This window comes from Pelodiscus sinensis, chromosome 19 (assembly GCF_052426305.1).
Source record: "Pelodiscus sinensis isolate ZL-2025 chromosome 19, ASM5242630v1, whole genome shotgun sequence".
NCBI classification, from domain to species: Eukaryota; Metazoa; Chordata; order Testudines; family Trionychidae; genus Pelodiscus; species Pelodiscus sinensis.
Genome location: NC_143070.1, coordinates 2,780,901 through 2,805,575, shown reverse-complemented (window position 1 = coordinate 2,805,575; position 24,675 = coordinate 2,780,901). Strand labels below are relative to the sequence as shown.

The 24,675-nt window shown below is 52.0% G+C and overlaps 1 protein-coding gene and 1 long non-coding RNA gene across 6 annotated transcripts in view; one reads left to right on the top strand and one right to left on the bottom strand.

Moving 5' to 3' along the window:
* The window catches only part of LOC112545647 (uncharacterized), a 37,832-nt gene extending 21,814 nt beyond the window's left edge, over positions 1-16,018 (bottom strand). The window contains exons 1-2 of one of the 2 annotated variants that reach the window (XR_012900235.2): positions 15,886-16,018; positions 15,009-15,269 (exon numbers count right to left, since the gene is read on the bottom strand). This is a non-coding gene — a long non-coding RNA (uncharacterized LOC112545647). Of the gene's footprint in view, positions 1-15,008; positions 15,270-15,761 lie in introns of both variants that reach the window. The other variant, XR_016347431.1, reaches the window with a different exon arrangement.
* Positions 10,507-22,508, top strand: LOC102458609 (uncharacterized). 4 transcript variants are annotated; one of them, XM_006122247.5, is made up of 5 exons: positions 10,507-10,780; positions 10,930-11,030; positions 12,571-12,907; positions 16,004-16,495; positions 20,611-22,508. In XM_006122247.5, the coding sequence occupies exons 3-5, from the start codon at positions 12,892-12,894 to the stop codon at positions 21,177-21,179; spliced, it is 1,077 nt and encodes a 358-aa protein (XP_006122309.3). In that variant the 5' UTR covers positions 10,507-10,780; positions 10,930-11,030; positions 12,571-12,891; the 3' UTR covers positions 21,180-22,508. The 4 variants fall into 4 exon arrangements, with proteins under 4 accessions (XP_006122309.3, XP_006122310.3, XP_014428691.3 ...); XM_006122248.5 differs by lacking the exon at positions 10,930-11,030; XM_014573205.4 differs by lacking the exon at positions 10,930-11,030 and having other exon boundaries at positions 10,507-10,846.
* Positions 22,509-24,675: the final 2,167 nt, after the last annotated feature.

Here is a 24,675-nt window from a genome sequence, read left to right as displayed (position 1 = left end):
AGGGAGCTGGGGAGATCATCAGGTCCGGTCCCCTGCCCTCACAGCAGGACCTAGCATCGGCTAGATCCGTGGTTCCCAACCCGTGGTCCATGGGCAATGTACCCTTGTCGAAAGCCTGCAACTCCTGTAGGCCAGATCCTACTGCCTGATTCTACGGAGCATTCCGGAACAGGGGTTACGATGGAGGGTTCTGGAACCTTCTCTTTCCAGAGTTCCACCGACTGGGCTAATCGATCTGCCTTTCCATTTCTGAGGGCCGGCAGATCTAATCTGGAGCGGGCTTGAGCCTCTTCCACAGAAAGTGGCCGTTCTGAGCGAGTGATTTTTAAGGGCAGGTCACGGATGGCCCTCAATGCACATAAAACAGACCTCAGCCTCTTTCACAGGGTATGTCTACACTTACCCCCCTAGTTCGAACCAGGGGGCTAGTGTAGACATACCCACAGAGAGAAAACAGTTGCTTGCCATTTCAGCCAGACCGACCATTCTCTCAATGACCTTAAAACATGCATATTGCTTCAAAGAGATTTTAACTCCAGACTTCAAAGAGAAGCCTCAGAACTGTCATTCATGCTTAAATTTGACACTTTACGTTTGGGCCTTAACAAAGATGCTAATTATCTTACTCATTACAAAGATAGCTTCCCCAATTATCACCCCTAATGTCCTTACCTCACAGACTCTAACCTTCCCCCCTCACCCCTCCTCTGTTCTTATATCTGATTTGTCGATTTTATATGTGTTCACTTTTTTTTTATTGTATCCTTTGGTACAGGCAGTCCCCGGGTTACATGGATCTGACTTACATTGGATCCCTACTTACAAACTGGGTGAGGCAACCCCGCACTAGCTGCTTCCCCCCAGCAGACCAGGGAGACGCAAAGCTAGCCCCTTCCTCCCCCCCCCCAGCAGACCAGAGAGACGCGAAGCTAGCGCCCCCCCCCCCCAGCAGACCAGGGAGATGCGGAGCGGCTTTTCTCAGCAGACACCTCAGCTTGAGAATAAAGGACTGAGGGAAGTGAGGTGTGGGAGAATAAAACTGAGCTCTGGAGAAATGTTTGGCTAGAGTTTCCCCTACAATATGTACCAGTTCCGACTTACATACAAATTCAACTTAAGAACAAACCTACAGTAACTATCTTGTACGTAACCCGGGGACTCCTGTATATATGGTCATGCCAATTTTCTTCCACAAACTGATCTGAGGAAGTAGGTCTGGCCCACGAAAGCTCATCACCTAATAAACCATCCTGTTAGTCTTTAAGTGCTGCATAGTCCTGTGTTTTGTTCCTCCAGGGATGGCTCTCTGGTCGGTGGCCCAGCAGAGGACATAAATCCGTTTGTTTCCCAAGGGGGTGGGAACTCAGGGTGAGGAATGCACACCCATGCAGAGTGTGAAAACAGGCCAATGCTCAGAGGTTTTGAGAGGGGCCAGCACACAGCGCTCCGACACACAAGCCACTGCTGTTAAAACAGCATATTGGGCCGAATGCAGGGTACATGATTTTGCTTCCTCCAAAGGCTTCCTGTTCCCTTAGGAGGCATGGCACAGATTCCCAGTCCGGGGGTGGCGTGCCTGGGTTGTGGGAGGCAAACGCTGCGGGGGCAGGGCCTGAGGCCCCCAGATGAGGACTGACCCTTGCCCTCGGAGTCTGGATTTCAAATGTGCGATGGTCCCTTCGTGCCGCGCCCGAATCCCTTTGTTCACCCTTTGCACGCAGCCATGCACTTTTGCGTGCAAGTTTCCATGGGCTGGTTGGACGGCAGTCAAGTGCCTTTGGCGTGGAATCAGCGTTTCCATTGGCTGCCGACACAAACGGAGGCCAGGCCCGAGATGAGTAATCTATCTGGGCGTAAGACACGGCCAAAACATTCCTCTGCTAGCTGGGGCCGTGGGAGCACTTCCCGTATCACTTCCTCGTCACCACACGAGACCTCGCTGAAGTGAAATGCAGCATGTTTAAAATGGGCCGTTGTCACCCGCCCTGGGGCAAGTAACCTGTGGAATTCCTGGTCACCGGATCTCAGCCGAGCCGCAGGCTTGTCAACTATCAGATTGAAGACCGGACAGTCACGGGCCCGTATGTGGGGGCGGGGGGGGGGTGTGAGAAAGGTGCAATTCCCCTCCCCCCACCATGCTCCCTCCCTATAAGTATCGGGGGCTCTGTTAGAGCAGTGGCTCCGGAGCTTGAGCTCAGCCCTCCTTCCTCCCCCCACAGCGGGAAGCGAGTGCTGGCGCTCCAGCCTTACCCTCCCCACACCTGCGAGGTTGGAGAGCCAGCCCCAGCTTCATGCTGGGGGGAAGAGAAAGCTCGGAGCCTCCTGCATGATCCAAATAGCAGGGAAAAAGGGCTTCTTAGGCCCTTCTCCCCCGCCCCCCCTTCTGGCTAGGGGAACAGCAGTGCGTGGGCACGCTGCCTGGAGGCTTTCCCCGCTGCTCCCATTGGCTTGAATGTGGCCAATGGGAGCAGCAGGAAGCCTTGCCTCTGAGCAGTGACGGGCATGAAGGCAAGTAAGTGTCCCCCTACCCCTTCATGTTCAGCCCCCTGCAGCCCCAGCCCCCTGCTGACACCCTGAACACCCAGCCTGCTCCTTCACCCTCCCTTGCTTTTGTCCCCTCCCCCTTGCCAGACACCCTACTCCCAGCCTGCTCCTGCACTCCCATTCCTCTCGCTGGCAGCCTTGTCCCACACACAGACCCCCCCCATTTCTGTCCCAACCCCAGAACCTGGGGGATCCACAAAATACCCTAACCCTGCAACCCCAGAAAGGTAAATCTGGCCCTTGGTAAGCCCTGAACCTCTGTCCGGGTCCCATATGAGGAGAGCCTAAAGAGACTGGGACTTTCCAGTTTAGAAAAGAGGAGACGGAGGGGGGATATGATAGAGGTCTATAAAATCATGAGTGGTGTGGAGAGGGTGCATAAAGAAACGTTCTTCATTAGTTCCCATAATCGAAGGACTAGAGGACACCAGATGAAATGAATGGGTAGCAGGTTTAAAACTAATAAAAGAAAGTTCTTCGCACAGCGCATAGTCAACCTGTGGAACTCCTTGCCAGAGGAGGCTGTGAAGGCTAGGACTATAACAGAGTTTAAAGAGAAGCTAGATAAATTCATGGAGGTTAGGTCCATAAGAGGCTATTAGCCAGGGGGTAGAAACGGTGTCCCTGGCCTCTGTTGTCAGAGGCTGGAGATGGATGGCAGGAGACAAACTGCTTGATCATTGTCTTCAGTCCACCCCCCTGGGGCACCTGGCGCTGGTCACTGTTGGCAGACAGGCTGCTGGGCTAGATGGACCTTTGGGCTGACCCAGTACGGCCGTTCTTATGTCCTCCCTGACCTTTCTCCTCACCCCTACCCCAGTGGAATTGGGGTGCCAAGGGAGTGAGGTGTCCCAGTTGGGAGCCACATCAGTGAGGGCTGAGGGTTTTTGGAGGAGGTTTTTTGCTTCTCACTTGTGTGGGTCCCAAGTGATTTTTCTGTGGGTCAGTAGCCCCCAACCCAAAAAAGATTCCCCTCCGCCATAAAGAAAGACAACAGGGGACCCTTTGGGTTGGACATCCATTCATATGTTATGTATCTAAAATGAAGTTTGATAAAGGAACATGAGAAAGTTGAAGCGCTTGGCTTGGGAAATGATTTCATATTTCCTTTCTCACTGGCGACATGAAACCATTTCCCCCAGCTGCTGCGCTTGCACAATGGCTGGGGCGTCATGGCTCCATTAACGGCGAGTTTCCATTTGCCACTGGTGCTCGGCGGAAATGTTTGCATTGAGCCCGATGAGCCAAGGGCCAAAATGTTTGAGAGCCCCTGTGTTAGGGGGCCGTGCTGGCCTCGCCGAGCAGGCAGAGGTGGCCGAGGGAGCGGGAGGCCCTGACGGCCGCACTGCCCGCCATGATCCTAGAGGGCCATTTCTATCAAGCTTTCGTGGCGGCGCACGTCCGTGCTGTGTTGTGACCGATCATTTTACCGGTCACTGGGCCCACGCCCACGCTTCCTTCTCCTCTCTCATGCCCCCTCCTGGCAGGGCTGTTTTGAACTCCTCTGTATTGGCCCTCCACGTGTGCAAGAAGGCCCCGCCCCCTACTCCCGAAATTCCCACCTCCCAGCCCGATTCCTATGCACTGGGGGACGATCCTGAAGTGACACCGTTTGGGAGGGATCTCACCCTCCTGCTTCAGATCCTGATTAAATGGTGTGGGGGGCGGGCTGCATCCCTCTGTACCCCCCTCTGCCCCCTTTCTCGTCCTGTCTCCAGGACAATCCTTCTCCTGCCCCCTTGCATGCAGCAGAGCCTGGGTGGCCTGTGGGGGCTAAATCCTGCCCGGTCCCCACCCCAGGGCGAGGCAGCAGCATTTGCTGGTCTCTGTGGCTCTTACGCTGGGGGAAATTTGGGGGGAGGACCCTGAGTGCCATCAGGGGGTGGGGTTACTGGCCCCCCAACTCCCACCCCTCTTGTCAGAGATCACCCCTCCTGGGTAGTTAATAGCCCCTCCCCCTGGCCAAGGCTAGAAATGCACAAGGCCCGGTGGAGGGAGGGTCTCCCTGATCCGTCGCTCATCCTGCCCCTTCAGGCTGCTGTCCCTGAGCCCGGGCGCTGAAGGGGGAGATGCCCTGTCCTGGCCTCTGGCTATGAGCCAGGGCTGCAGCGGGAAGGCAGTATGGACTAGTGGCTATGGCACCAGTCTAATCCCCTCTGGCTATGACCCAGGGCTGCCGCGGGAAGGCAGTATGGCCTAGTGGCTATGGCACCAGTCTAAACCCCTCTGGCTATGACCCAGGGCTGCCGTGGGAAGACAGTATGGCCTAGCAGCTAGGACACCCGTCTAAACCCCTCTGGCTATGACCCAGGGCTGCTGCGGGAAGGCAGTATGGCCTAGCAGCTAGGACACCAGTCTAAACCCCTCTGGCTATGACCCAGGGCTGCCGCAGGAAGGCAGTATGGCCTAGCAGCTAGGACACCAGTCTAAACCCCTCTGGCTATGACCCAGGGCTGCCGCAGGAAGGCAGTATGGCCTAGCAGCTAGGACACCAGTCTAAACCCCTCTGGCTATGACCCAGGGCTGCCGCGGGAAGGCAGTATGGCCTAGCAGCTAGGACACCAGTCTAAACCCCTCTGGCTATGACCCAGGGCTGCCGCAGGAAGGCAGTATGACCTAGCAGCTAGGACACCAGTCTAAACCCCTCTGGCTATGACCCAGGGCTGCCGCGGGAAGGCAGTATGGCCTAGCAGCTAGGACACCAGTCTAAACCCCTCTGGCTATGACCCAGGGCTGCCGCAGGAAGGCAGTATGGCCTAGCAGCTAGGACACCAGTCTAAACCCCTCTGGCTATGACCCAGGGCTGCCGCGGGAAGGCAGTATGACCTAGCAGCTAGGACACCAGTCTAAACCCCTCTGGCCGGGACCCAGGGCTGCCGCGGGAAGGCAGTATGGCCTAGCAGCTAGGACACCAGTCTAAACCCCTCTGGCCGGGACCCAGGGCTGCCGCGGGAAGGCAGTATGGCCCAGCGAGTAGGGCACTACACCAGTGGTTCCCAACTTTTCCGAGGACATGGACTTCTTTGCAATTTATTACTTTTGTAAGGACCCCCACCCCCAACAATATGGCTGTGTCTGCAGCTTGCATGTCCCTCAGCCCGCGTGGCTTCCTGAGCGGCATCCCTCAACCCCTGAGCTCAGCTGAGCGGCTCCATGTCAGCTGCCAACAAGTCCCCCAGCCTGCGCTGCTTTCCCAGCCGTGGGAAGTAACGTGGGTTGAAGGACCTGCTGGCTCAAGAAGCTCCGTGCGGATGCCCTGCAGTACCACCGTGGACCAGGGTCCATGGACCACAGGTTGGGAACCACTGCACCAGTCTAAACCCCTCTGCTAGGACCCAGAGACAAGGGCTGAATTTCTGCCTCTGCCACCGACTCCCTGCATGTCCTTGAGCAAGTCCCTCCTCCACACCGTGGCTCTGGTGCCCATGTGCCGAAAAGGGGTAGAGGCAGGCAGGGAGAGGTGTGACTGAGGCTAGGTGTAGAGGGAAGGCTTCTTCCAGAAGAAGCTTTTCTAGGAGATCTGAAAAAACTTCCGAAAGAGAGCGTCCACACAGCCAATGTGCATTGGAAAAGGGATCTGCTTTTTCGACAGCATCCAGACAGAACGGACGCCCTTTTGCACATCAGCTGTGACTGCTACGGGTGGAGCGGCCACCAGGGCATCTGGGCTTTTTCCTCTCCCCTCTTCTTGCGAAAGAACTCCCTCTTCCCCGTCCACACACGCCTCTTTCCCGAAGGGCTCTTTTGGAAAAAGGCTTCTTCCTCGTAGAGTGAGGTTTACCAATGTTGGAAACCCCCCCCTCCCCCCTTTGGGCTTTCGATTTTTTTCTCAAAAGAAGGCGATTGCAGTGTGGACAGAAGTGACGGTTTTTCGGAAAAACGGCCGTTTTCCGAAAAAAACTCCACGGTGTAGACATAGCCTGAGAGGGGGCCTTGGGCACCACCCTGGCCAGAGCCCCTGTCTCCTTTGGCCCAGGCAGTCTGAGCCCAGCAGGGGTCACTGCTGCCTTGAGACCCCCACTGTGAGGGAGGGAAAGAGGTGGGGGTTTTCTCCACAGGAGCCTCTGGGCACTGCACGCCGGGGGGCAGGGCCCAGCTCTTTGGGAGGGGCCCCCACAGCCGCGGTTGAGCAGGGATATTGCTGGGGGGAGGGAGGGGTCTGTGACATGTGACTTGCGGGAAGTCAGGCGAGAGAAGATCAGCAGAGTCTGTTTTCCACACCGGGCTCTGCCGACCCCCCCGCTCACTGGAACGTGGCCTTCCCAGGCCCGGGCTGTTTCCAAGGGAATGGGCGAGCGGCCCAGACTCCTTCCCGCCCCCTCACATCATGGAAAGCTCTGCTGGGCGAGGGCTGGAAGCGCAGAGCTCAGGGGCCTGGAAAAGGGGAAGCAGTGGGGGCGGGGGGCACTGCCAAGCCTGGGAGAAAACACAAAGTCTCCAAGCAGGAACAGGATTCGCCGGGCCCCTGGCCGCTGTTTGCAGTCAGAGCGGAGGAGGCTCCGTGGGGCAGAAATCCCCGGTGGCAGGGCGAGCGCTGGCTGAGGGGTCTGCGTGTCCGGGGAAGGGGCAGGCCTGCTCCCGCTAGAGCTGAAATCTGGGAGCAGGCGCCCCCAGAGCCACCACAGAGGCAATGGAGCAGAGAGTGTCCACAGCGGGTGGGGAGGGGCTGCAAAAATGAGCCAGGGGCCTCCCCCACCAGCCCAGGAACGAGGGAGGGGTCTTCTCCCCAGCGCCTCCTTTCTGGGGGTACTTTTATGTGGGAGCAGTGCTGGGCCTCCACTGGCCAAGGACAAGAGGGCGGGGTAGGGGGAGGAGGGGGGAGACTGCAGCCTGGGGGGACTTTCCTGGGAACTTCTGGGGAATGTCAGTTGTATTAGCAGAATTATTTGTTTTACATCAGAACAGCCAGGCTGGGCCAGACCAAAGGTCCATCCAGCCCAGCATCCTGTCTGTCGACAGTGGCCAGTGTCAGCTGCTCCAGAGGGAGTGAACACAACAGGGAATCATCCATCATCCGTCTCCTTTCAGCCATTTCCAGCCCCTGGCAGAGGCGAGGGTCGCCAGCCCTGCCCAGCGTGGTTTACAGCCTTTGCTGGACCTAACCTCCATGAATTTATCTGGCTCTTTTTTCAACCCTGTTAAAGTCCTAGTCTTTGCACCGTCCTGTGGCAAGGAGTTCCACAAGTCGGCAGCATGTTCAGTGAACAAATATTTCCTTTGGTTTGTTTTAAACCTGCAGCGGATTAATTTCATTCATGTGTTACTTCCTTGCATATGCAGACACATGCACAAGATACTAAGTTATAACGAACTGGACTCTTGATGGAAGGTCACAACATGTCCTCGGGTCAGTGTTTAGACTCCAGCAGGATCACATGCAAGAAGCAGAACCAGGGGAGGGAAAAGTGGCTGCAGCCTAGGACTATGTGTAAGAAACTGCTCCAGCGGTTCAGGAAGAAAGCTCTGGCTGGGCACCGTTTAACTGAGACAGCTTCTGGTGCTTAACCAGCAGGATTAAGGCAGATTACTCCTGCCCGGGCCCTGCACGGATCCTGAAAGCCACTGGCATGTACAGCAGCCTGCCCATCCATTAGGCAAACTAGGCAGTCGCCGAGGGTGCCAAGTTAAATGGGGCGCCAAATGGTGGCGCAATATCACCGAGGGGTTTGGAGGTGGGGGCGCTGATTGCATGCTTCGCCAAGGGCGCCAGTTGCTGGCAGCTCATCTAGGGCCACCCCTGTGCTGGTGAAACACCAGAAGCCATCTCAGTTAAATGGTGCCCAGCCAGAACCTGCTTCCCGAACCCCTATCCCAGTCCTGAATGCTCTCTGCACCCAACCTCCTGCCTAGATTACAGCAGCTGATTTCAAAACTGCGCAGGATCAAGATGCTCTATTGAGGCCACTGGTACATGCACTTCAGTGTGGCATTCAGAAGTGTTCGGGTGGAATATCCGAGGACCCGCAGCTAATCGCAGCTGTCGTCTTGCTGCCAAATTGTAGGACCACTTGGCACAAGCATGATACTGGAATTAGAAAAAGTAAGAGACCGTGTCATCTAATGAAACCGCAAAGCAGCTCAATGGGTAGTTGGCCTCTTCAGCAGACACCAAGGACCTGCTGCAGTCTTTTCCTAGAATTAGGGAGCTGTGCACCAGGACCAACTCACCTCTGCCTGCGTCAGCGGCCAGGGAAAGATTCTTCCTTGCTGACGGACTCAAATTTTTTCCTAGGAGAGCAAGGCTTGACAGGGATAATTTTGAAAAAAACCTCTATGTTTAAGGTTGAGCAAACGTTTTTGTGATTAATCATTACAATGGAAAAATGCTAAAAATGCACACTGTGAATGTGGACAAAATAAATACATTTCTGTAATCTGACTCCTGGCTTTAATTTGGTCACTCTGCAGCTTTGTAAATGAAGGCAGTGACTACAGTTACATTCCATCACTGAAGAATGTATAGTATATATGTGTCTATAGTACAAAATATAAAGAGAGTTATATCGTGTTTATATATATATATATATATATATATATATATATACAGTGTGTGTGTGTGTGTGTGTGTGTGTGTGTGTGTGTGTGTGTGTGTAAAATAATGGTGACCTTGTGGATGGTTAAGCATAGATTTCCATAGGAGGACTGATTTTTACTTTTGAATACTTAAGTACAATTAAGATGTGATACGTTTGTACTTTTACTCAAGTTATTTTCCAGAAGGGGACTTGGACTGTTAGGCTACGTCTAGACTGCAAGCCTCTTTCGAAAGAGGCTTTTCCAAAAGATACTTTCGAAAAAGCTTCTTTCGAAAAAGAGCATCTAGACTGCAATCTCTTCTTTCGAAAAAGTGAGCTGCTTTTTTGAAAGAGAGCACTCAGGCAGTCCGGATGCTCTCTTTCGAAAAAGCCCTGTTTGCATTCAAGAACACCTTTTTTCGAAAGAGCACTTTCGAAAAAAGGTGTTCTTCCTCGTGAAATAAGGAGTCCCACCGTCGAAAGAAAAGCTGCGTTCTTTCGATTTAATTTCGAAAGAACGTGGCTGTAGTCTAGACACAGGTGAAGTTTTTTCGAAAAAAGGCTACTTTTTTCGAAAAAACCCTGCAGTCTAGACACAGCCTTACTTACTTACATTTGTTTCAAAGCAGCAGGACTTTGACTTAAGTGTCTTTTCTCCACAGCACTGTGCATTGCGGAGAGTAATTACAGTACAAGATGTTACATTTGCAAGGAGCAAAACAATGAAAATGGGTTGCAGAGATGGGCGCGCAATTCAGTGAGTCCCGGGAATAAGACAAGAGAACAGTGAGAAATGGGATGAAACGTCTTGTTGTGTCTTTAGCCCCCTTTTTCCATTTTGAACCTCCTTTAAAATGCAGTAAGCAAAACCATCAAGATAGAGAGGGCAGGGCAAAGGGCAGGGGTGTCTGCAGCCCGACGGAGCATGCTCAGGGCCTCCGAGGTGAATAAATTATAAAAAAAAAACCACGTTTAAGCAAATAACTGATCCTAACCCTGCCTGCTGCCACTTCACCCCCGCACCAAGTCAGTGTTAAGCCACCTCCTCTGTTGAGCCAATTTTCTTCCTTTTAAAACGCTTTTAACATGGACTAAGCAGAAATGTATAGCTAGTGTGGGCGAAGAGAAGGGCACTGGCTTCAACAGAGTTTCTGAGCATGCTCAGTGCCAAAGTAGCACAATCTCCTAGGTAGGAACTCCCTGAGGGGAGTGTCATGTTACTGGATTTTCAAGTGAGCAGACAGGTCATTGTTACACCCACGGGCAGCGTTTGCCCCAAGTTCTGCCCCCCGTGGCCCATGCGTCCCCACCCTGTGCCCGACATTCCCTGTGTCCCTGCGTGATGTCTGTGTGTGCAGCGATGAATACAGGCTCTGTGCTCCGACGAGGAATGTTCTCTGTGGGGGAGGGACCGCTGGGCCTCGACGGCCGATTGTGAGGGAGGGTTGTTCTGTGACTGGCTGTGCCTGGTAGCCCTGCTCCATGGACAATTGTTCTCGGCGTGGCCAGTACATCTGGGAGCCAGCCTGCCAAGCATCCAGTGCCTCACAGCCGCTGGCATGTGAAACACGGACAGATCACTTGATCATGTGACCAGCTATCATTTGAGAGGCACCATGAGGCTGTCTCCAGCCGGTCTGCGACCCTGCTCCTGCTCCCAGATGCAGCCTTGAGAGGGACGGAGAGCCAGGAAGGATTGTCGACCCGTCCTGACGTAGGAGGTACACCAGCGACTTCTAAGCCAGCAGTTTGTAACATCTCTGCTGAGAGCCGGCATCGAGAACTGGGTGATTGGTGCATGTAACGTATTCTCCTTAACAGCCTCACTCCCCACCTTTTCCTTCTTCTCTTAAAAACCTTTCGATTTTAGATTCCGAAGGATCGGCCCTGCGGGCTCTTGTGGGGAAGATCTAAAGGGCAAATTCACCAGGGACTGTGGCTGGTCTTTGGAACCGGGAGGACCCCTTTGGGGTAGGTGGGATTGGGTTCTAGAACCTCTCACCTGTGTGTTGGGCCTGGGGCTGATTGGGGCACAGGGACTATGTCTACACTGGGGACTTCTTGTGCCAGGAATAGGCAAATGAGGCTAAGCATGGAATATTGCCGAGCCTCATTTGCATACCTAATGAGCCACCATTTTTGGGGAAGAGGCTCTTGCGCCAGAAGGAGCATCTACACTGCCCCTTCTTGCGCAAGAAAACCCCTCTTGTGCAATGCCGTTACGTTCAGGACTAACGGTATTGGGAAAGAGGGGTTTTCTTGCGCAAGAAGGGGCAGTGTAGACAGCTCCTTCTGGTGTAAGAGCCTCTTCTGCAAAAATGGCAGCTTCGTATGCAAATGAGGCTTGGTGATATTCTGCACTTAGCCTCATTTGCATATTTTGGGCGCAAGAAGCCGCCAGTGTAGACATAGCCAGGGAGCGCTGGGGTACCAGAGGGGTCTAGCTCGTGAGGCTTCCTGCTGGCCAGATTGGCAGCAGGAGCGCTCGGTGGGACTGGCTTGTGGCTTATTGGGAAAGGTCTCCAGTCTGGGGCTGTAAGTAGCCCTGATTTTGGGTAATGGGTCCTGAGCTGATGCCCTCCGCGGAGCTCAGATCCAGCCGGGTCATCACAGAGGGTTACTTCAAGGCAACCAGGAGCAGCTGACCTGTAGCTATCACAGGCCCAGGGAGAGCAGCAGAGAAGGGGCAGAGGCTGCTATAAATCAATTAAGGCCAGCAGATCTCACTTCAGGCTGCCAGAAAGCCTTTTAAAAAGACTTCCCTGCCGAGAGACAGAGAGGGGGAAGAGGCGCTTGGAGTCAGGCAGAGAGGAAATACAGCAGATGAGGAGAGAACTGGAGAAGCTAATAAAGAGAACGGGCAGCAGGGAAGGTGGGGGGATCCAACAGGGGGTGTTTGGGCTTCCCGTCCCCATATAGCCTGAGAGTTCAGCAGGTGGCCTGGTTCATGCTGATGAACACGTTAACCTGTTGAAACCTGAGCAGGACTGGGAAGTGTAGCTGGCTGCCCGCCCTGGGAAAGAAAGCCAACAGGGACTATAAGAACGAGAGGCCACCAAAAGGAAACAATGGGCAGCAGGTTTAAAACAAAAGGATGTTCTGCTTCGCGCCGTCCATCTGTGGAACTCCTTGCCTGAGGAGGTTGTGAAGACTAGGACTAACAGGGCTTGAAAGAGAGCTAGCTAGATACATCCATGGAGGTTAAGTCCATAAAAGGCTGTTAGCTGGGGGGTTGGAGCGGTAAGGAGTGGTGTCCCTAGCCTCTGTGTGTCAGAGGGTGGAGATGGATGTCAGAAGAGAGATCACATGAGGATTCCCTGTTCTGTTCCCTCCCTCTGGGGCACCTGGCGCTGGCCACTGTGGGCAGACAGGACACGGGGCTGGATGGACCCTTGGTCTGACCCAGTCTGCCCTAATGAAGGGACAGGTGGGGGTTCCCTGGAATTAACTCTGGACCAGTGGGCGGAAGGTCTCAATATGCTGAAGTAACACTCAGGTGTGTTCTCAACAGAGCCTGGCAGGACCGCTGAGGTTGAACACCACGTTGTCACGGACTCAGGAGGACGCAAGAATGTGAGGCCCTACCAGATCCTGGGGGCAAAATGGGAGGCGGCCCAAAAGGAAGGGAGGAAGATGCAGGAACTGGGTGTCACTGAAGAGTCGCACAGCCAATGGCCCGGTGCCTGAGCCCAACGGCAGCCTCCAATTCTGAATCAATTTCAGGAAGTTAAATGAGGTGTCCGACTTGGATGCCTGCCTCCACGCTACAAATAAATGAGATGATGGATCGACTGGGAAAGCCTGGATCAGTCCACCCACACGCTGACCAGTGATGGGGCACGAGACGGGTAGGGCTCTGACTAAATACAGAGAATTCTCCCCAAGTGCCCGCCTGTTGGATCTTCTGCCCATGCTCCGGGCGCTGCTGCCCCTGAAAAGAATGTGTCTGGGTCAGATCCGCAGAGTCCCTGGGGGCTTTTCCTCTTCCTCTGCAGCCTGGGGCACGGGTCCCCTGCTGGTGTCAGCCGTGGATTCTCGGTCAGTCTTTAAATCGCTATTGGAAGGCCTGGGGGGGTCAGCCAGAGGTTCGGGGTCTATCGCACTGGATGCTTAAAAAGATCATTTTTCAGGAAAATCACGGGAAAATATTGGGGTTTGAAAACTCATCTGGCTTAGGGACAGAGAGATCTCCCTGGGGGTTGGGTTTCCCATGTCTCTGAGGTTGTGCAGTGACACCGCCACGTCGCTAGGAACAGCCCTCTATCACTATCACCGCTGCTCAGCCCCGGGTTCAGTCACAGGGGGAAGAACACAAAGGTAAGTGCTGGTGGCCGGTGGGTATGTGTGGGGGGGGGGGGATTTCAGGCTACATTTGGAGCGGGGAGGTTGGGGGAAAACTGCCCCATGGAGTCCCTGACCAGGGCTGTACTAGAGACACAGATGGGAGGGTCTGATAGGGAGCTACTGGGTTAAGTGATCCCAATGGTTAGATCTTCGCAGTGTGTGCGGGGGCGGGGGATGGGTGAGCTCATGTATTTGCTCTGGCGAGGCAGGGAATGGCGAGATCTGAGCGAGAGAGGGGCTGATTCGGTACAGGAAGGTGGCCAAGGCAGCTCAGGCAGACGTGGGTCTGAATGGGAAATTCAGTGGGACCTGAGAACAGCCATACTGGGACAAACCAAAGGTCCATCTAGCTCAGTGTCCTGTCTGCGGACAGTGGCCGATGCCAGATGCCCCAGGACATCTGAACGCAAGAGGGAATAATCAAGTGATCCTTCCCCTGTTGCCCATTCCCAGCCTCTGACAAGCAGAGATGAGGGACACCCTGGTAAAGCCCTGGTCTTTACAACATCCTCTGGCAAGGAGTTCCACAGGTTGACAGTGTGCTGAGTGAAGAAAAACTTTTTTGTTTTTAAACCTGCTGCCTATTAATTCTATTAGGTGCCCCTTAGTTCTTTTATGATGGGAACAAGTAACATATGTCCTCCTTATTCACTTTCTCCACACCTGCCATGATTTTATAGACCTCTATCACATCCTCCCTTAGTCTCCTCTTTTCTAAGAGGGAAAAGTCCCAATCTTTTTAATCTCTCTTCATGAGAGACCGGTTCCCAACCGTGAATAATTTTGTTGCCTTTTTCAAAACATTTTCCAATGATAATAGCTCTTTTTTGAGTTGAGGCAACCACGTCTGTACAGAGAGAGGCAATAAGATATTCTGTCTTATTCTCTAGTCCTTTTCTAATGATTCCTAACATTGTTTGCTTTTGATATCCGCTGCACACTAAGTGGACGCTTTCAGAGCACTATCCACAATGACTCCAAGCTCTCTCTTGAATAATTGCAGCTAAATTAGTCCCCGTCGTTTTCTATGTACAGTTGGGATGTTTTCCAATGTGCATTACTGTACATTTATCCACGTTCAACTTCATTTGCCGTTTTAATTGCCTAGTCACTTAGTCTGCGGAGATCCTTTTGAAGTTCTTCACTGTTTGCTTTGGTCTTAATTACCTAGCGCAGTCTGGTATCCTCTGCACATGTTGCCACCTCACTGTTTCTCCCTTTCTTCAGATCATTTATAACTAAGAAATAGGAAGGGTCCCAGGACAGACCCTTGGGGAACGCCACCAGTTACCTCTCTCCACTAGGAACACTGGCCGTTTAGTCCTAGCCTTTTGTGGCAGGGTGGCTGGCCCCGCGCCCTTCAGCCCAGAGGTCTAGCCCTTTATGAGATCCCCTCTTCATTCAGGATCTGGGAGGAAGGAGTAGGGGGGCCCAGGCCCTCTCTCTCCACAGGGCCCCAACCCAGGGTCCTGTCAGTGGTGGGTGGGTCCCACCACTGGCTCAGTGGGGAGTCCTCCCCGAAACACACCGAGCCCGCCGGGGCTTTTTCTGCTCCCCACCCTGGGTTGCTTCCTACCCCATCCCTCTGGCCGGCAGCGGTCCCACCTGTAGATGCGGGTCTGGTGGTAGAGGTGGTGTCAGCAGGCGCGGCATCGGGATCAGCAGCAGCTGGTGCAGCAAAAGCGTCTAGGGGGGCCGTATGGCACAGCCGGCGTTGCAGTCGGGTTTGGCCCGGGGATAGTAACAGCGGGGGCAGCTGGTCCGGTGTCTCACGCCAGCTGCAGCAGCCGTGGGTCTAGCGCTCGGCAGTAGCTCCTTCCCCTCCGAAGGTCAGCCCCAACTGAACTGCTCCGCAAGCTTTTATACCTGTAATAGAGATGTAGCTGTGTTATCTGGGCTTGCTGCATAGTCCTGTCTTTTCTACCTGGGCTGCCTTGGGCGCATGCGGGGCAGGGGCGTATTCTACCCAACAGGCGCGCTCCCTCCCCCTTGTTCAGTGTGGGGTTGGCAAGCCCCATCACACCTTCGTTTCCTATCTTCTAACCAGTTCTCAGCCCACAAAAGGACCTTCCCTCTTATTCCACGACCGCCTACTTTACTAAGAGTCTTTGGTGAGAGGTAGCAGAGGTTAGAATCTGAATTTCACTCCAAAGAGGTCAGGGGGGTTGCTCTAGCCTTGCACTGGGGTAATTAAAATCAGAATCCACCCCAGATGCCGTTTAGTCCCATATGGTCACTGGATTTACCGAAGGACCACAGGGATCCGGCTGTGACTTTGACTTGGGTGGAGTGCCACTGATTTACAGCAGCGATTAGTATTCAGGGACCAGGTCTGTCCCTTACCCCCTCCCGAATCACCTCTGTTCTGCATTTCCTGGGCTTCTAGCACACTGAATACCCTGCGTGCAGGAAGGGAACAATCTCAGAAGGGACTAACTGCCTTCACAGTCCTTTTTTTGTGTGGGAAATCGAGCTCACTCACAGAGAGGCCGTCCCTGCTGCATGACGCACGGGATGGGCAGTCTTGCGATGCAGGGCGAGAAAACAGTTCCCCTTCTCCTTCCTCTTCTCCATTGTAAAGACAGTTCTCTCCCTCGTAGGCTGCACACGCCCTGTCTCTGGCTGGCCCACGATGGCACGGGCCTCGCAAGACGACAGCTATGAACGTGAGGTCTCCGTGGGGCTGGCGTCGCTGCTGTCTCTGGCCAAGTGCCTGGCCCAGGAGGGGACAGACCCGGACAAGCATGAGAAGATAAAGGGACACTGCAGAGATGCTTTGGGGACAATGAAGGCTGCGGAGAAGGCGTTAGAAGCCCACAGGAGTGCCCTCAGTGACCGAATCGGGGAAGGGCACGTCCAAATGAAAGAGCTGGCAGATGAGCAGAAGCAAAAGGCAACGAAGCTCAGTCAGCTGGAGATCCAAAAGGAGAACTGTGAGCAGACGTACTTTCGCATCCAAGACCAGGTGACCGTGGCTGAGACCCACCTTCAGGAGCTGACGACACTGCTGAGGAAGGCGAGAAGGGAGGAGAAGTGTTTTAAAGCCCTTTCCAACATCACCCTGGTGCTCCTGCCTCTTTACAGTCTCCTAGGTAAGTGCATGCTAGGGCCACTCCGTCCTGGGTTGCTTCAGGGCAGAGACCCTGGTAGGGCGCCATGTTGGCTAACAGCTCAGAGGCAAGCAGAGCACAAGGGTCAGTGTATCGCGTGTGCCCCCCTCTGCCACTTCCGTGATGGCTCCCTGTGGTAGATGCCCCCGGGGTGAACCAGGCACCTGAGCATCTGCCGTGGGAGCTAGAACCCGTATTTCCTAGCTGTGGGGTGCAGGAGACTCGTTCTCTGTGGACTGTGCATGGGAGAAGGGGGGGCTGCACGTCACCCACTGACCAGTGGGGGTTCATGGTGCCGTGGACCCAAAAGGGAACAGCCAGGCACAGCAGCCAGGAAAGCTTTTGTCTAGGGCTGGGGTGGGAAGCCGGCGTGTGGGAGGGCTGGGTACAAAGGGGTTAACATGGGTCCTGACTTCCCCCAAAGGGTGGGGGAGACCCTAGTGGAGGCCACAACTCTCATCTCCACCCCTGGTTCTCCCCAGGTTCAACACACGAGGGCCCCCCTGGAAGGTCCCGATCCAAAGCCCATTGGGGTCCTTCTGTTGACTCCGGTGGGCTTTGGAGCCGCCCTCAGGCTTCCTGGCGAGGGGCAGGGGCTGGGGCTGGTGTCGTCACTAGTCTCCTCTGAGATCTCTCTTTGTGCCCCCCGACTCACCGCTCAGCCTCCCTCTCCCCTCCAGCATCCCTGCCCTGGCGATAGAGCACACGAGGGATGTCAAATGTTGGTTAATCTCATTTCTTATTGGTTAGTCGACTATTCTATAGCCCCCCCCCCCCCCCGGGGATGGGGCCAGCTGCCGGCTCCCAAAGAGCCCCCTGACACTCCATGTTTCTGGGAAGCTGGACACGAGGCCTGTGTCCTCCAGGGCGTGCCAGCCCGACCCAGCCTTGGGCTATCTCAGAGGGATCTCTGCAGCTCGGGGTGGGGAAAAGGGCTTATGTGGGGTGGATCTGGCCCCACAAGCAGGTGGATCAGGCCCACGGAGGCCCTGCCACTCCCCAGCCCCACGCCATTTAAGGACTGGGGGTGGGGAAAATGGACAAAGTTTCCTCCGCAGTCCCCCGCCCTGCCAGGAGCGCGCAGTTATTAGAAGCACCATGCGCTCCTGGCAGGGCGGGAGAAGTCACGCACTCCCCTGCCCCCAAGTCCTGATTGGCCAGGGGGCAGAAGGGAGAGCTTAGGGGGAACCTCGGGGGAGGGGGCGGGAGACTTCACCCACTCCCCCACCCCCAGACCAATCACAGTGTTGTGATCATGATGATTAGCCAGCAGCCTGGGGACTAAGGGGTTAACTGTGTCCCTTAATTAGCCAGGTGGAGTGGTCAATAGGAATGTGGGTCTGAATTTCAAACTGGGGCAAAGGAATTTTTGGCTTTTCCCTCCTTTGTCTCTGGCCATTTTCTCTCCAGCTACTGAGGGGGACAGACACTGTGTCTCCCTGCAAGGAAAGACTATTCACCTTCTGGAAGTAGGGCAACGTTTAGATAAATCCGTGTATGGTTTGGGTACAGGATCTGCTGTGTGTGCACTTTTGAAAAGCCATGTTGGCTTTTCTCTGTAACTAGTTCTAGGCCCATGAGGTTTCTTCATGGGTATATTATTGGTTACTTTTCCATCCAGCCATTACGCTTCCCACAGGAATATTGTGGTAATAATACAAGTTTTCTCTTTTCTTTTTATTAACCTGGTACTGGTTACTTGTGTCCTGGGGAGTTTTTACTTTCGGGGTGAGATTTCCCCAAATGGTCTCTCCCCTTGTTTCTTTAGTAATTTGGGTGGTGGCGGTGGAGTTTATAATCCTAGATTTTAGGAATAAAAGATTTTTGGAGGGAAGTTTATACCAAAGCCTGGTAGATAAGGCTTGAGAGTACATTTGCTGGCCCCCATTTCTGCATTTATTATGCCAGAGTGGGGAAGGAGCCATGACATGGTGGCAGAAACAGGATTATGTTGAAACCCAGAAATTTTAAAAGGACACAGGTGTTTCTCTTTAGTTGCAAGCTTTGCTGGCTTTTCCTCTTGGTTGTTTTTTTTTTTGCTCTGTGCTGCCTCAGGGAGGGACAGACAGAAAGTTAAGCTTGCAGGTGGGTTTTTTTTCTTCCTCTTGTTTTTTCTTTTGTTTTCTGGGCTGCCTCAGGGAGGGACAGACAGAAAGTTAAGCTTGCAGGTGGGTGTTTTTTTTCTTCCTCTTGTTTTTTCTTTTGTTTTCTGGGCTGCCTCTGGGAGGGGCAGACAGAAGGTTAAGCTTAACCAGATGCAGACCATCCCAAACAGGTTTTTTTTATATAGTTTTCTGGACAACTGGATAGCTAGGCTAGCTAAGACATGATATCCAGCTCTAGGACAGATTCATTCCCCAAGGAGAGGGCAGAAGCCATGTATAGAAGTGCTGCTCTTCCCTCACAATGCCGTCTATGTGGGAAGCTGCCTGTAAGGCAGCTGGCAGACCTCTAACTCAGAAAGAGGGGGCGTTTCTCCTACGGATGGAGGCGAAGCGTACCCGACGTGAGGCCGAGGATAAGAATGCCGAACAAGAACATCTGGCCAGGCTAGCTACAATAGAAGCTGAGGAGGAGCGTGAGGAACTAGAACACCTGGTGAGGCTAGCAGCGGCACAGGCAAGAATAGCAGCAATAAAGGCAGAGACCAGGCGACTGGAAGTGGAAACACAGGCAGAGAGAGCAGAAATAAGGGCAGAGAGGAGGCGCATGGGAGCAGAAGCACCAACTGAGCACCCTGCTCCTGCGAATGTTGTGGTCACTGTTCCACATCCCAAGAAACTCCAGATCCAGAGAATGGAAGAGGAACAGAGACTGTGTTCTCCTAGGAGTTCAGTGTACGACCATGTGGGGATGGGGTGTGATTATAGCAGGGCTAATGTGTAATCCGGCTGATACCTTAACCCAGCCCCAAAACATGCACGAGGCTTTATGAAGGGGGTGAGTGTGAATCTGGGAAGTTGTCTGTGGCTATGAGGAGCAAGGTAAAAGTTTCTCGAAGTGTTTGCCTGAGGGAGGTGGCGGTGTGTCTATGCCGGAGAGCTGTGTGTCGGTCAGTGAGGTCTGCCTAGCGCCTCAGAGGGGAGGCTGGAGTCACACGCACGGCAGGGAGAGCTCAGCTAGGAGGGGAGTGTCTCTCGGGAACAGTCTGGAGGGGCTGGCCAGAGTCAAGTTTTAGCTGAGGGAAAAGACCAAATTCTGGAGGGTGAGGAGTTGTTGGCTGGGGAGGTTGTAAAACCGAACCTGCATAAGCTGAAGGTGATTTACGTGAGAGAGCGCAGTGCAAGCAACCTGTGTGCTGCTGGGGAGGGTGGTATGCCTGCAGGGGAAGGGTTTCTTCCCGGTTCTTTGTCTGCAGGAGGTGCTGGTCGGCCTGGAATGGCTGAGGAGAGTGCTGTGGGGCCAGATTTAGTTCTGGGGACAGTTGAAACCCAGGAAGCAGGGGACCCTGGTTTTCCAAACTGGGACAAAGGAATTTTTGGCTTTTCCCTCCTTTGTCTCTGGCAGTTTTCTCTCCAGCTATTGAGGGGGACAGACACTGTGTCTCCATCCAAGGAAAGACTCATTCTTCACCTTCTGGAGGTGCCCCTTCCACATCTCAGCTCCAGCTCAGAGCCCTTAACAGTGGTGAAACAATGTGAAGATCCGCGCCAGAATTGTTGGGGGGGGAAAAAAGGAAAGCCCCCAAGAATTGTCAAGCAAAAAAAAAAAAAAAAACAAAAAGGAGGCTACCCTTTTAAGAAACAAGCTTAGGCTTTTTGGCCATATCAGGAGTTCCCACTGACAGCTGCCATCTTGGGCACCATTTTGAATCACCACCCTGGTGAGCATAGGGAATCTGGTGGCCAGAGGTCAGGGGCTGTTTAGGGGGAAGTGCAGAAGTAGCTGCGTGAGCCGCACTTTTGGGCAAGAAGAGCTGCATGTGGCTTGTGAGCCATTGGTTGGCCACCCCTGGTCTCTAAGGTACCACAGGATGTCTCATTGTTTATGCAGATTCAGACTAACACAGCGACCCCTCTGATACTTGTCAAAATGTTGGGTAATTTTTTTTAAATGTTTGTTTAACCAATCCCTCCCATTTTTCTTTTTCTAAACAGTTTCAATGAAATTCTTCCAAGAAGCCCTCCAAGTGACCGATACGCAGCCACTTTTCCTCTCAGCTAGCATCGTGACCATCATCTGTCAGGTCTCCATGTGGGTTGCACAGAAAGCCGGCCTGGAGCTGCAAAAAGCCATCGACCAGTACCAAGTGCAGGTCTCTGACTACAGAAAGGAGGGCTATGCATGCGACAAAGAGAAGGCAGAAATCAAGGAGAAGATTGAAGTCATCACAGCCGGACAGGAGAAAATTAAAGAGGCCAGCGATGAACTGGGAAAGCTTTTAAAAGTGCTGCAGGAAAAGACGCTTGAGATGGAAAAACACAAGCTGTTTGTGAGAAAGCTGACAGAGAAGGTCGATACGCTAGAAACATACATTGATGATCCCTCAGACTATGATTTTGCCACCATAGTTTTGGAGGAGATTAATCAGTTAGTGCTGTCAGAGGTGGGGAAGGGAGGACAGGGGAGCTTGGGGTTCACTGATAAAGAAGCAATAAAGAAAATGGCTGAGGAACTAAACCATGTGGCTCAAAAGCTTAAGGAGGGTAAGGGCAGGAATTTTTAGAGCTGAGCTAAGCTATGGACATACCATGTCAGTGGACCTGAGCCTGACCCCACTTACTGCAGGGTTGCTGAGATCAGAATCCAACTTTGACTTCACTGCTGCCTCTGGGGTCTCTGTGGATTCGCACTGGGGTAGGCTGCAGATCACAGGTGGATGGCGGAAATCTATGTTATGTCTGTGTAAGTGAGTGTAAAGCTGGTTTTGGCCACACCTCTGAGTCTGCCTCAAGAAATACAAAACACTAGATGAAATTTCGATTTAATGGAAATCAACGGGAGCTTAGCAACTGACTTCCATACGAGCAAGGTTTTATACCTTCCCATGTCAGGCCTACCCCAGTTTTTATAGGTAATCATGTTGCAGCTCAATAGAAATATAGCTGAAGCATTTTCTTCTTTTAATTGAAGGGAAGAGGCATACTGATCTTTAGCAAAGAAAGTTTTTCTCCCAAGTATTTCTGGACATTTGAGTTAAGTGGTTCCCAAAACAACTTTGAATAAATCTCTCTTTACCTTGCAATCAACCAGGTTACACATCTGGGGTTGTCTTTCAATGCCACAATGTTATAGTTTCTCCAGTCAACCATATAGTCTCTGAGGAAAATACGATCAATATTACCTGGAAGAAAAAATTAAATCATTGCAACAAATGAATACACAAGTAGAATGATGATAATGTTAAGCTAAAATCAGGTCTAAAAAGTGATCTAGACGAAATAGTACATTGGGCTAATCTGAGTAATAGAAAAGGAAATAGTTTAACAGAACATGTGATTAGGCTGTGGAACTCAGTGCCACAGGAAATTGATGGGGCCAAGAAGTTAGTAAAATTGAAAACGGGGTAGGAAGTTTATATAAAGAGTAAAAATATCCAGTTATCAAAATTAATGATATCAAAAAATAACAGTGAATAGTCCTGTGGCATCTTATAGACTAATAGAAATATAGAGAGTGTCATGAGCTTTCAGAGACAAAACCCACTTCCTCAGCTGATGAACTGGAGAGGAATAACAGAAACGAAGTATTTTATAAGAGACAAACAAAGGGTACCTGTCAATTGTAGGACAGGAGCTAATGAGGCTGATTAAGTGGGTTGGAAGGGTCGGATACTTAGCATTTGATGTAAAAATGAGGTGTTAAATGCAGCAAAGGCTGGCTCTCTAATGTGACAACCAGTTAATCTCATTGTTCAGGTCAAGGGAAACTGTCACATTTGGTTAAAAATCTTATTAAAACTGTACCTATATATATTAGAGGTTTGCATCCATGTGTGTGTGTGTCTGTCTGTGAGTCCATTTGATCAAGAAAGAATAAATGTTAAGAGCTAGGATCACCAAATGTGGTTTTCAGGTTTCTCTTCTCCTAACTTAAAGCAAGTCCGGGTGTGCCAGGAAAATGGGATGTGTCTGGAATGTGATGGCTGTGCCAGGAAAAAGAGGAAGTGCTAGGAAAGGAACTGTTTTCCGAAGCATGGAAAGGGAGGGGCTGGGCTGTTTGGAGGGACACTATGCTCACAGTGGCCACTGGAGGCAGCGAGGCTGCAGGGGAGAGCTATCCTGCAACGTGGCCACTGGGAGTAAACGTACCACCAAGCAAGTGACCAGCCGGGCTGGGCTCTGCTATCTTGCCTCTCAGCACATTGGGCAAATAGCCTCCGTCTCCCCCACCCCAAACCCTTCTCTCTCTCCTGACCCTTGGCTGCAGCAGGGGGAAAGGCAGCTGGGGAAGGGATTAGACGGAGAAAAAAGATCCCTGGCAGTTGGAGGTGGAGAGAAAAAAGGCTCTTGGTGGCTGGAGGGGGGCAGGGTGAGAGGAACGGCCTTGTAAGGCCCAGGGGGATTTAAATAGCTGAGGAGAGTTGGCAGTTTTTCAAAGGGACATTGTTAAGGACCCAAAAGCAAGCTATTCCGCTGCGTCAGAAAGACAGAAAATCTGGCAAAAGAGGCCTTAGCTTAAACACGAGATCGTGCATGATCTAAAAATAAAAAAGGAGTCATATAAAAATGGAAAGTAGGACAAATAACAAAGGATGAATAAAGGCAAACAACACAGGAATGCAGGGGCAAGATTAGAAAGCCAAAGGCACAAAATGAGCTCAAACTAGCTACAGGAATAAAGGGAAACAAGAAGACTTTCTATAAATACATTAGAAGCAACAGGCAGACCATAGACAGGGTAGGCCCACTGGTCGGTGAGGAGGGAGAAGCAGTAACAGGAAACTTGGAAATGGCAGAGATGCTCAATGACTTCTTTGTTTCGGTCTTCGCCGAGAACTCTGAAGGAATGCCTAACGTAGGGAATGCTAGTGGGAAGGGGATAGGATTAGAAGATAAAATAAAAAAAGAACAAGTTAAAAATCACCTAGAAAAGTTAGATGCCTGCAAGTCACCAGGCCTGAAGAAATGCATCCTAGAATACTCGAGGAGCTGATAGAGGAGGTATCTGAGCCTCTAGCTATCATCTTTGGAAAATCATGGGAGACGAGAGAGATTCCAGAAGACTGGAAAAGGGCAAATATAGTGTCCATTTATAAAAAGGGAACTAAGCAATCCAGGAAACTACAGTTAGTTTAACTTCTGTGCCAGGGAAGATAATGGAGCAAGTAATTAAGGAAATCATCTGTAAACACTTGGAAGGTGTCAAGGTGATAGGGAACAGCCAGCATGGATTTGTAAAGAACAAATCATGTCAAACCAATCTGTTAGCTTTCTTTGATAGGATAACAAGTCTTGTGGATAAGGGAGAAGTGGTGGATGTGGTATTCCTAGACTTTATTAAGGCATTTGATATGGTCTCGCATGATATTCTTATCAATAAACAACTTAGATGGGGCTATCATAAGATGAGTGCATGACTGGCTGGATAACCATACTCAGAGAGTATCAGAGGGGTCGCTGTGTTAGTCTGAATCTGCAAAAGTGGTGAGGAGTCCTATGTCACCTTATAGACTAACAGAAGTTTTGGAGCGTAACCTTTCGTGGGCTAAGACCCACTTCGTCAGATGCATGTCTCAGAGAGTAGTTATTAATGGGTCACAATCCTGCTGGAAAGGGATAACAAGTGGGGTTCCACAGGGGTCTGCTTTGGGACCAGCTCTCTTCAATATCTTCATCAACGATTTAGATATTGGTATAGAAAGTATGCTTATTAAGTTTGCAGATGATACCAAGCTGGGAGGAGTTGCAACTAATCTGAAGGATAGGGTCATAATTCAAAATGATCAGGACAAATTGGAGAAATGGTCTGAGGTAAACAGGATGAAGTTTAATAAAGACAAATGCAAAGTGTTCCACTTAGGAAGGAACAATCAGTTTCACACATACAGAATGGGAAGTAACTGTCTAGGAAGGAGTACAGCAGAAAGGGATCTAGGGGTTCTAGTGGACCACAAGCTGAATATGAGTCAGCACCGTGATGCTTTGCAAAGAAAGCAAACATGATTCTGGGATGTATTAACAGGTGTGTTGTGAGCAAGACACAAGAAGTCATTCTTCCGC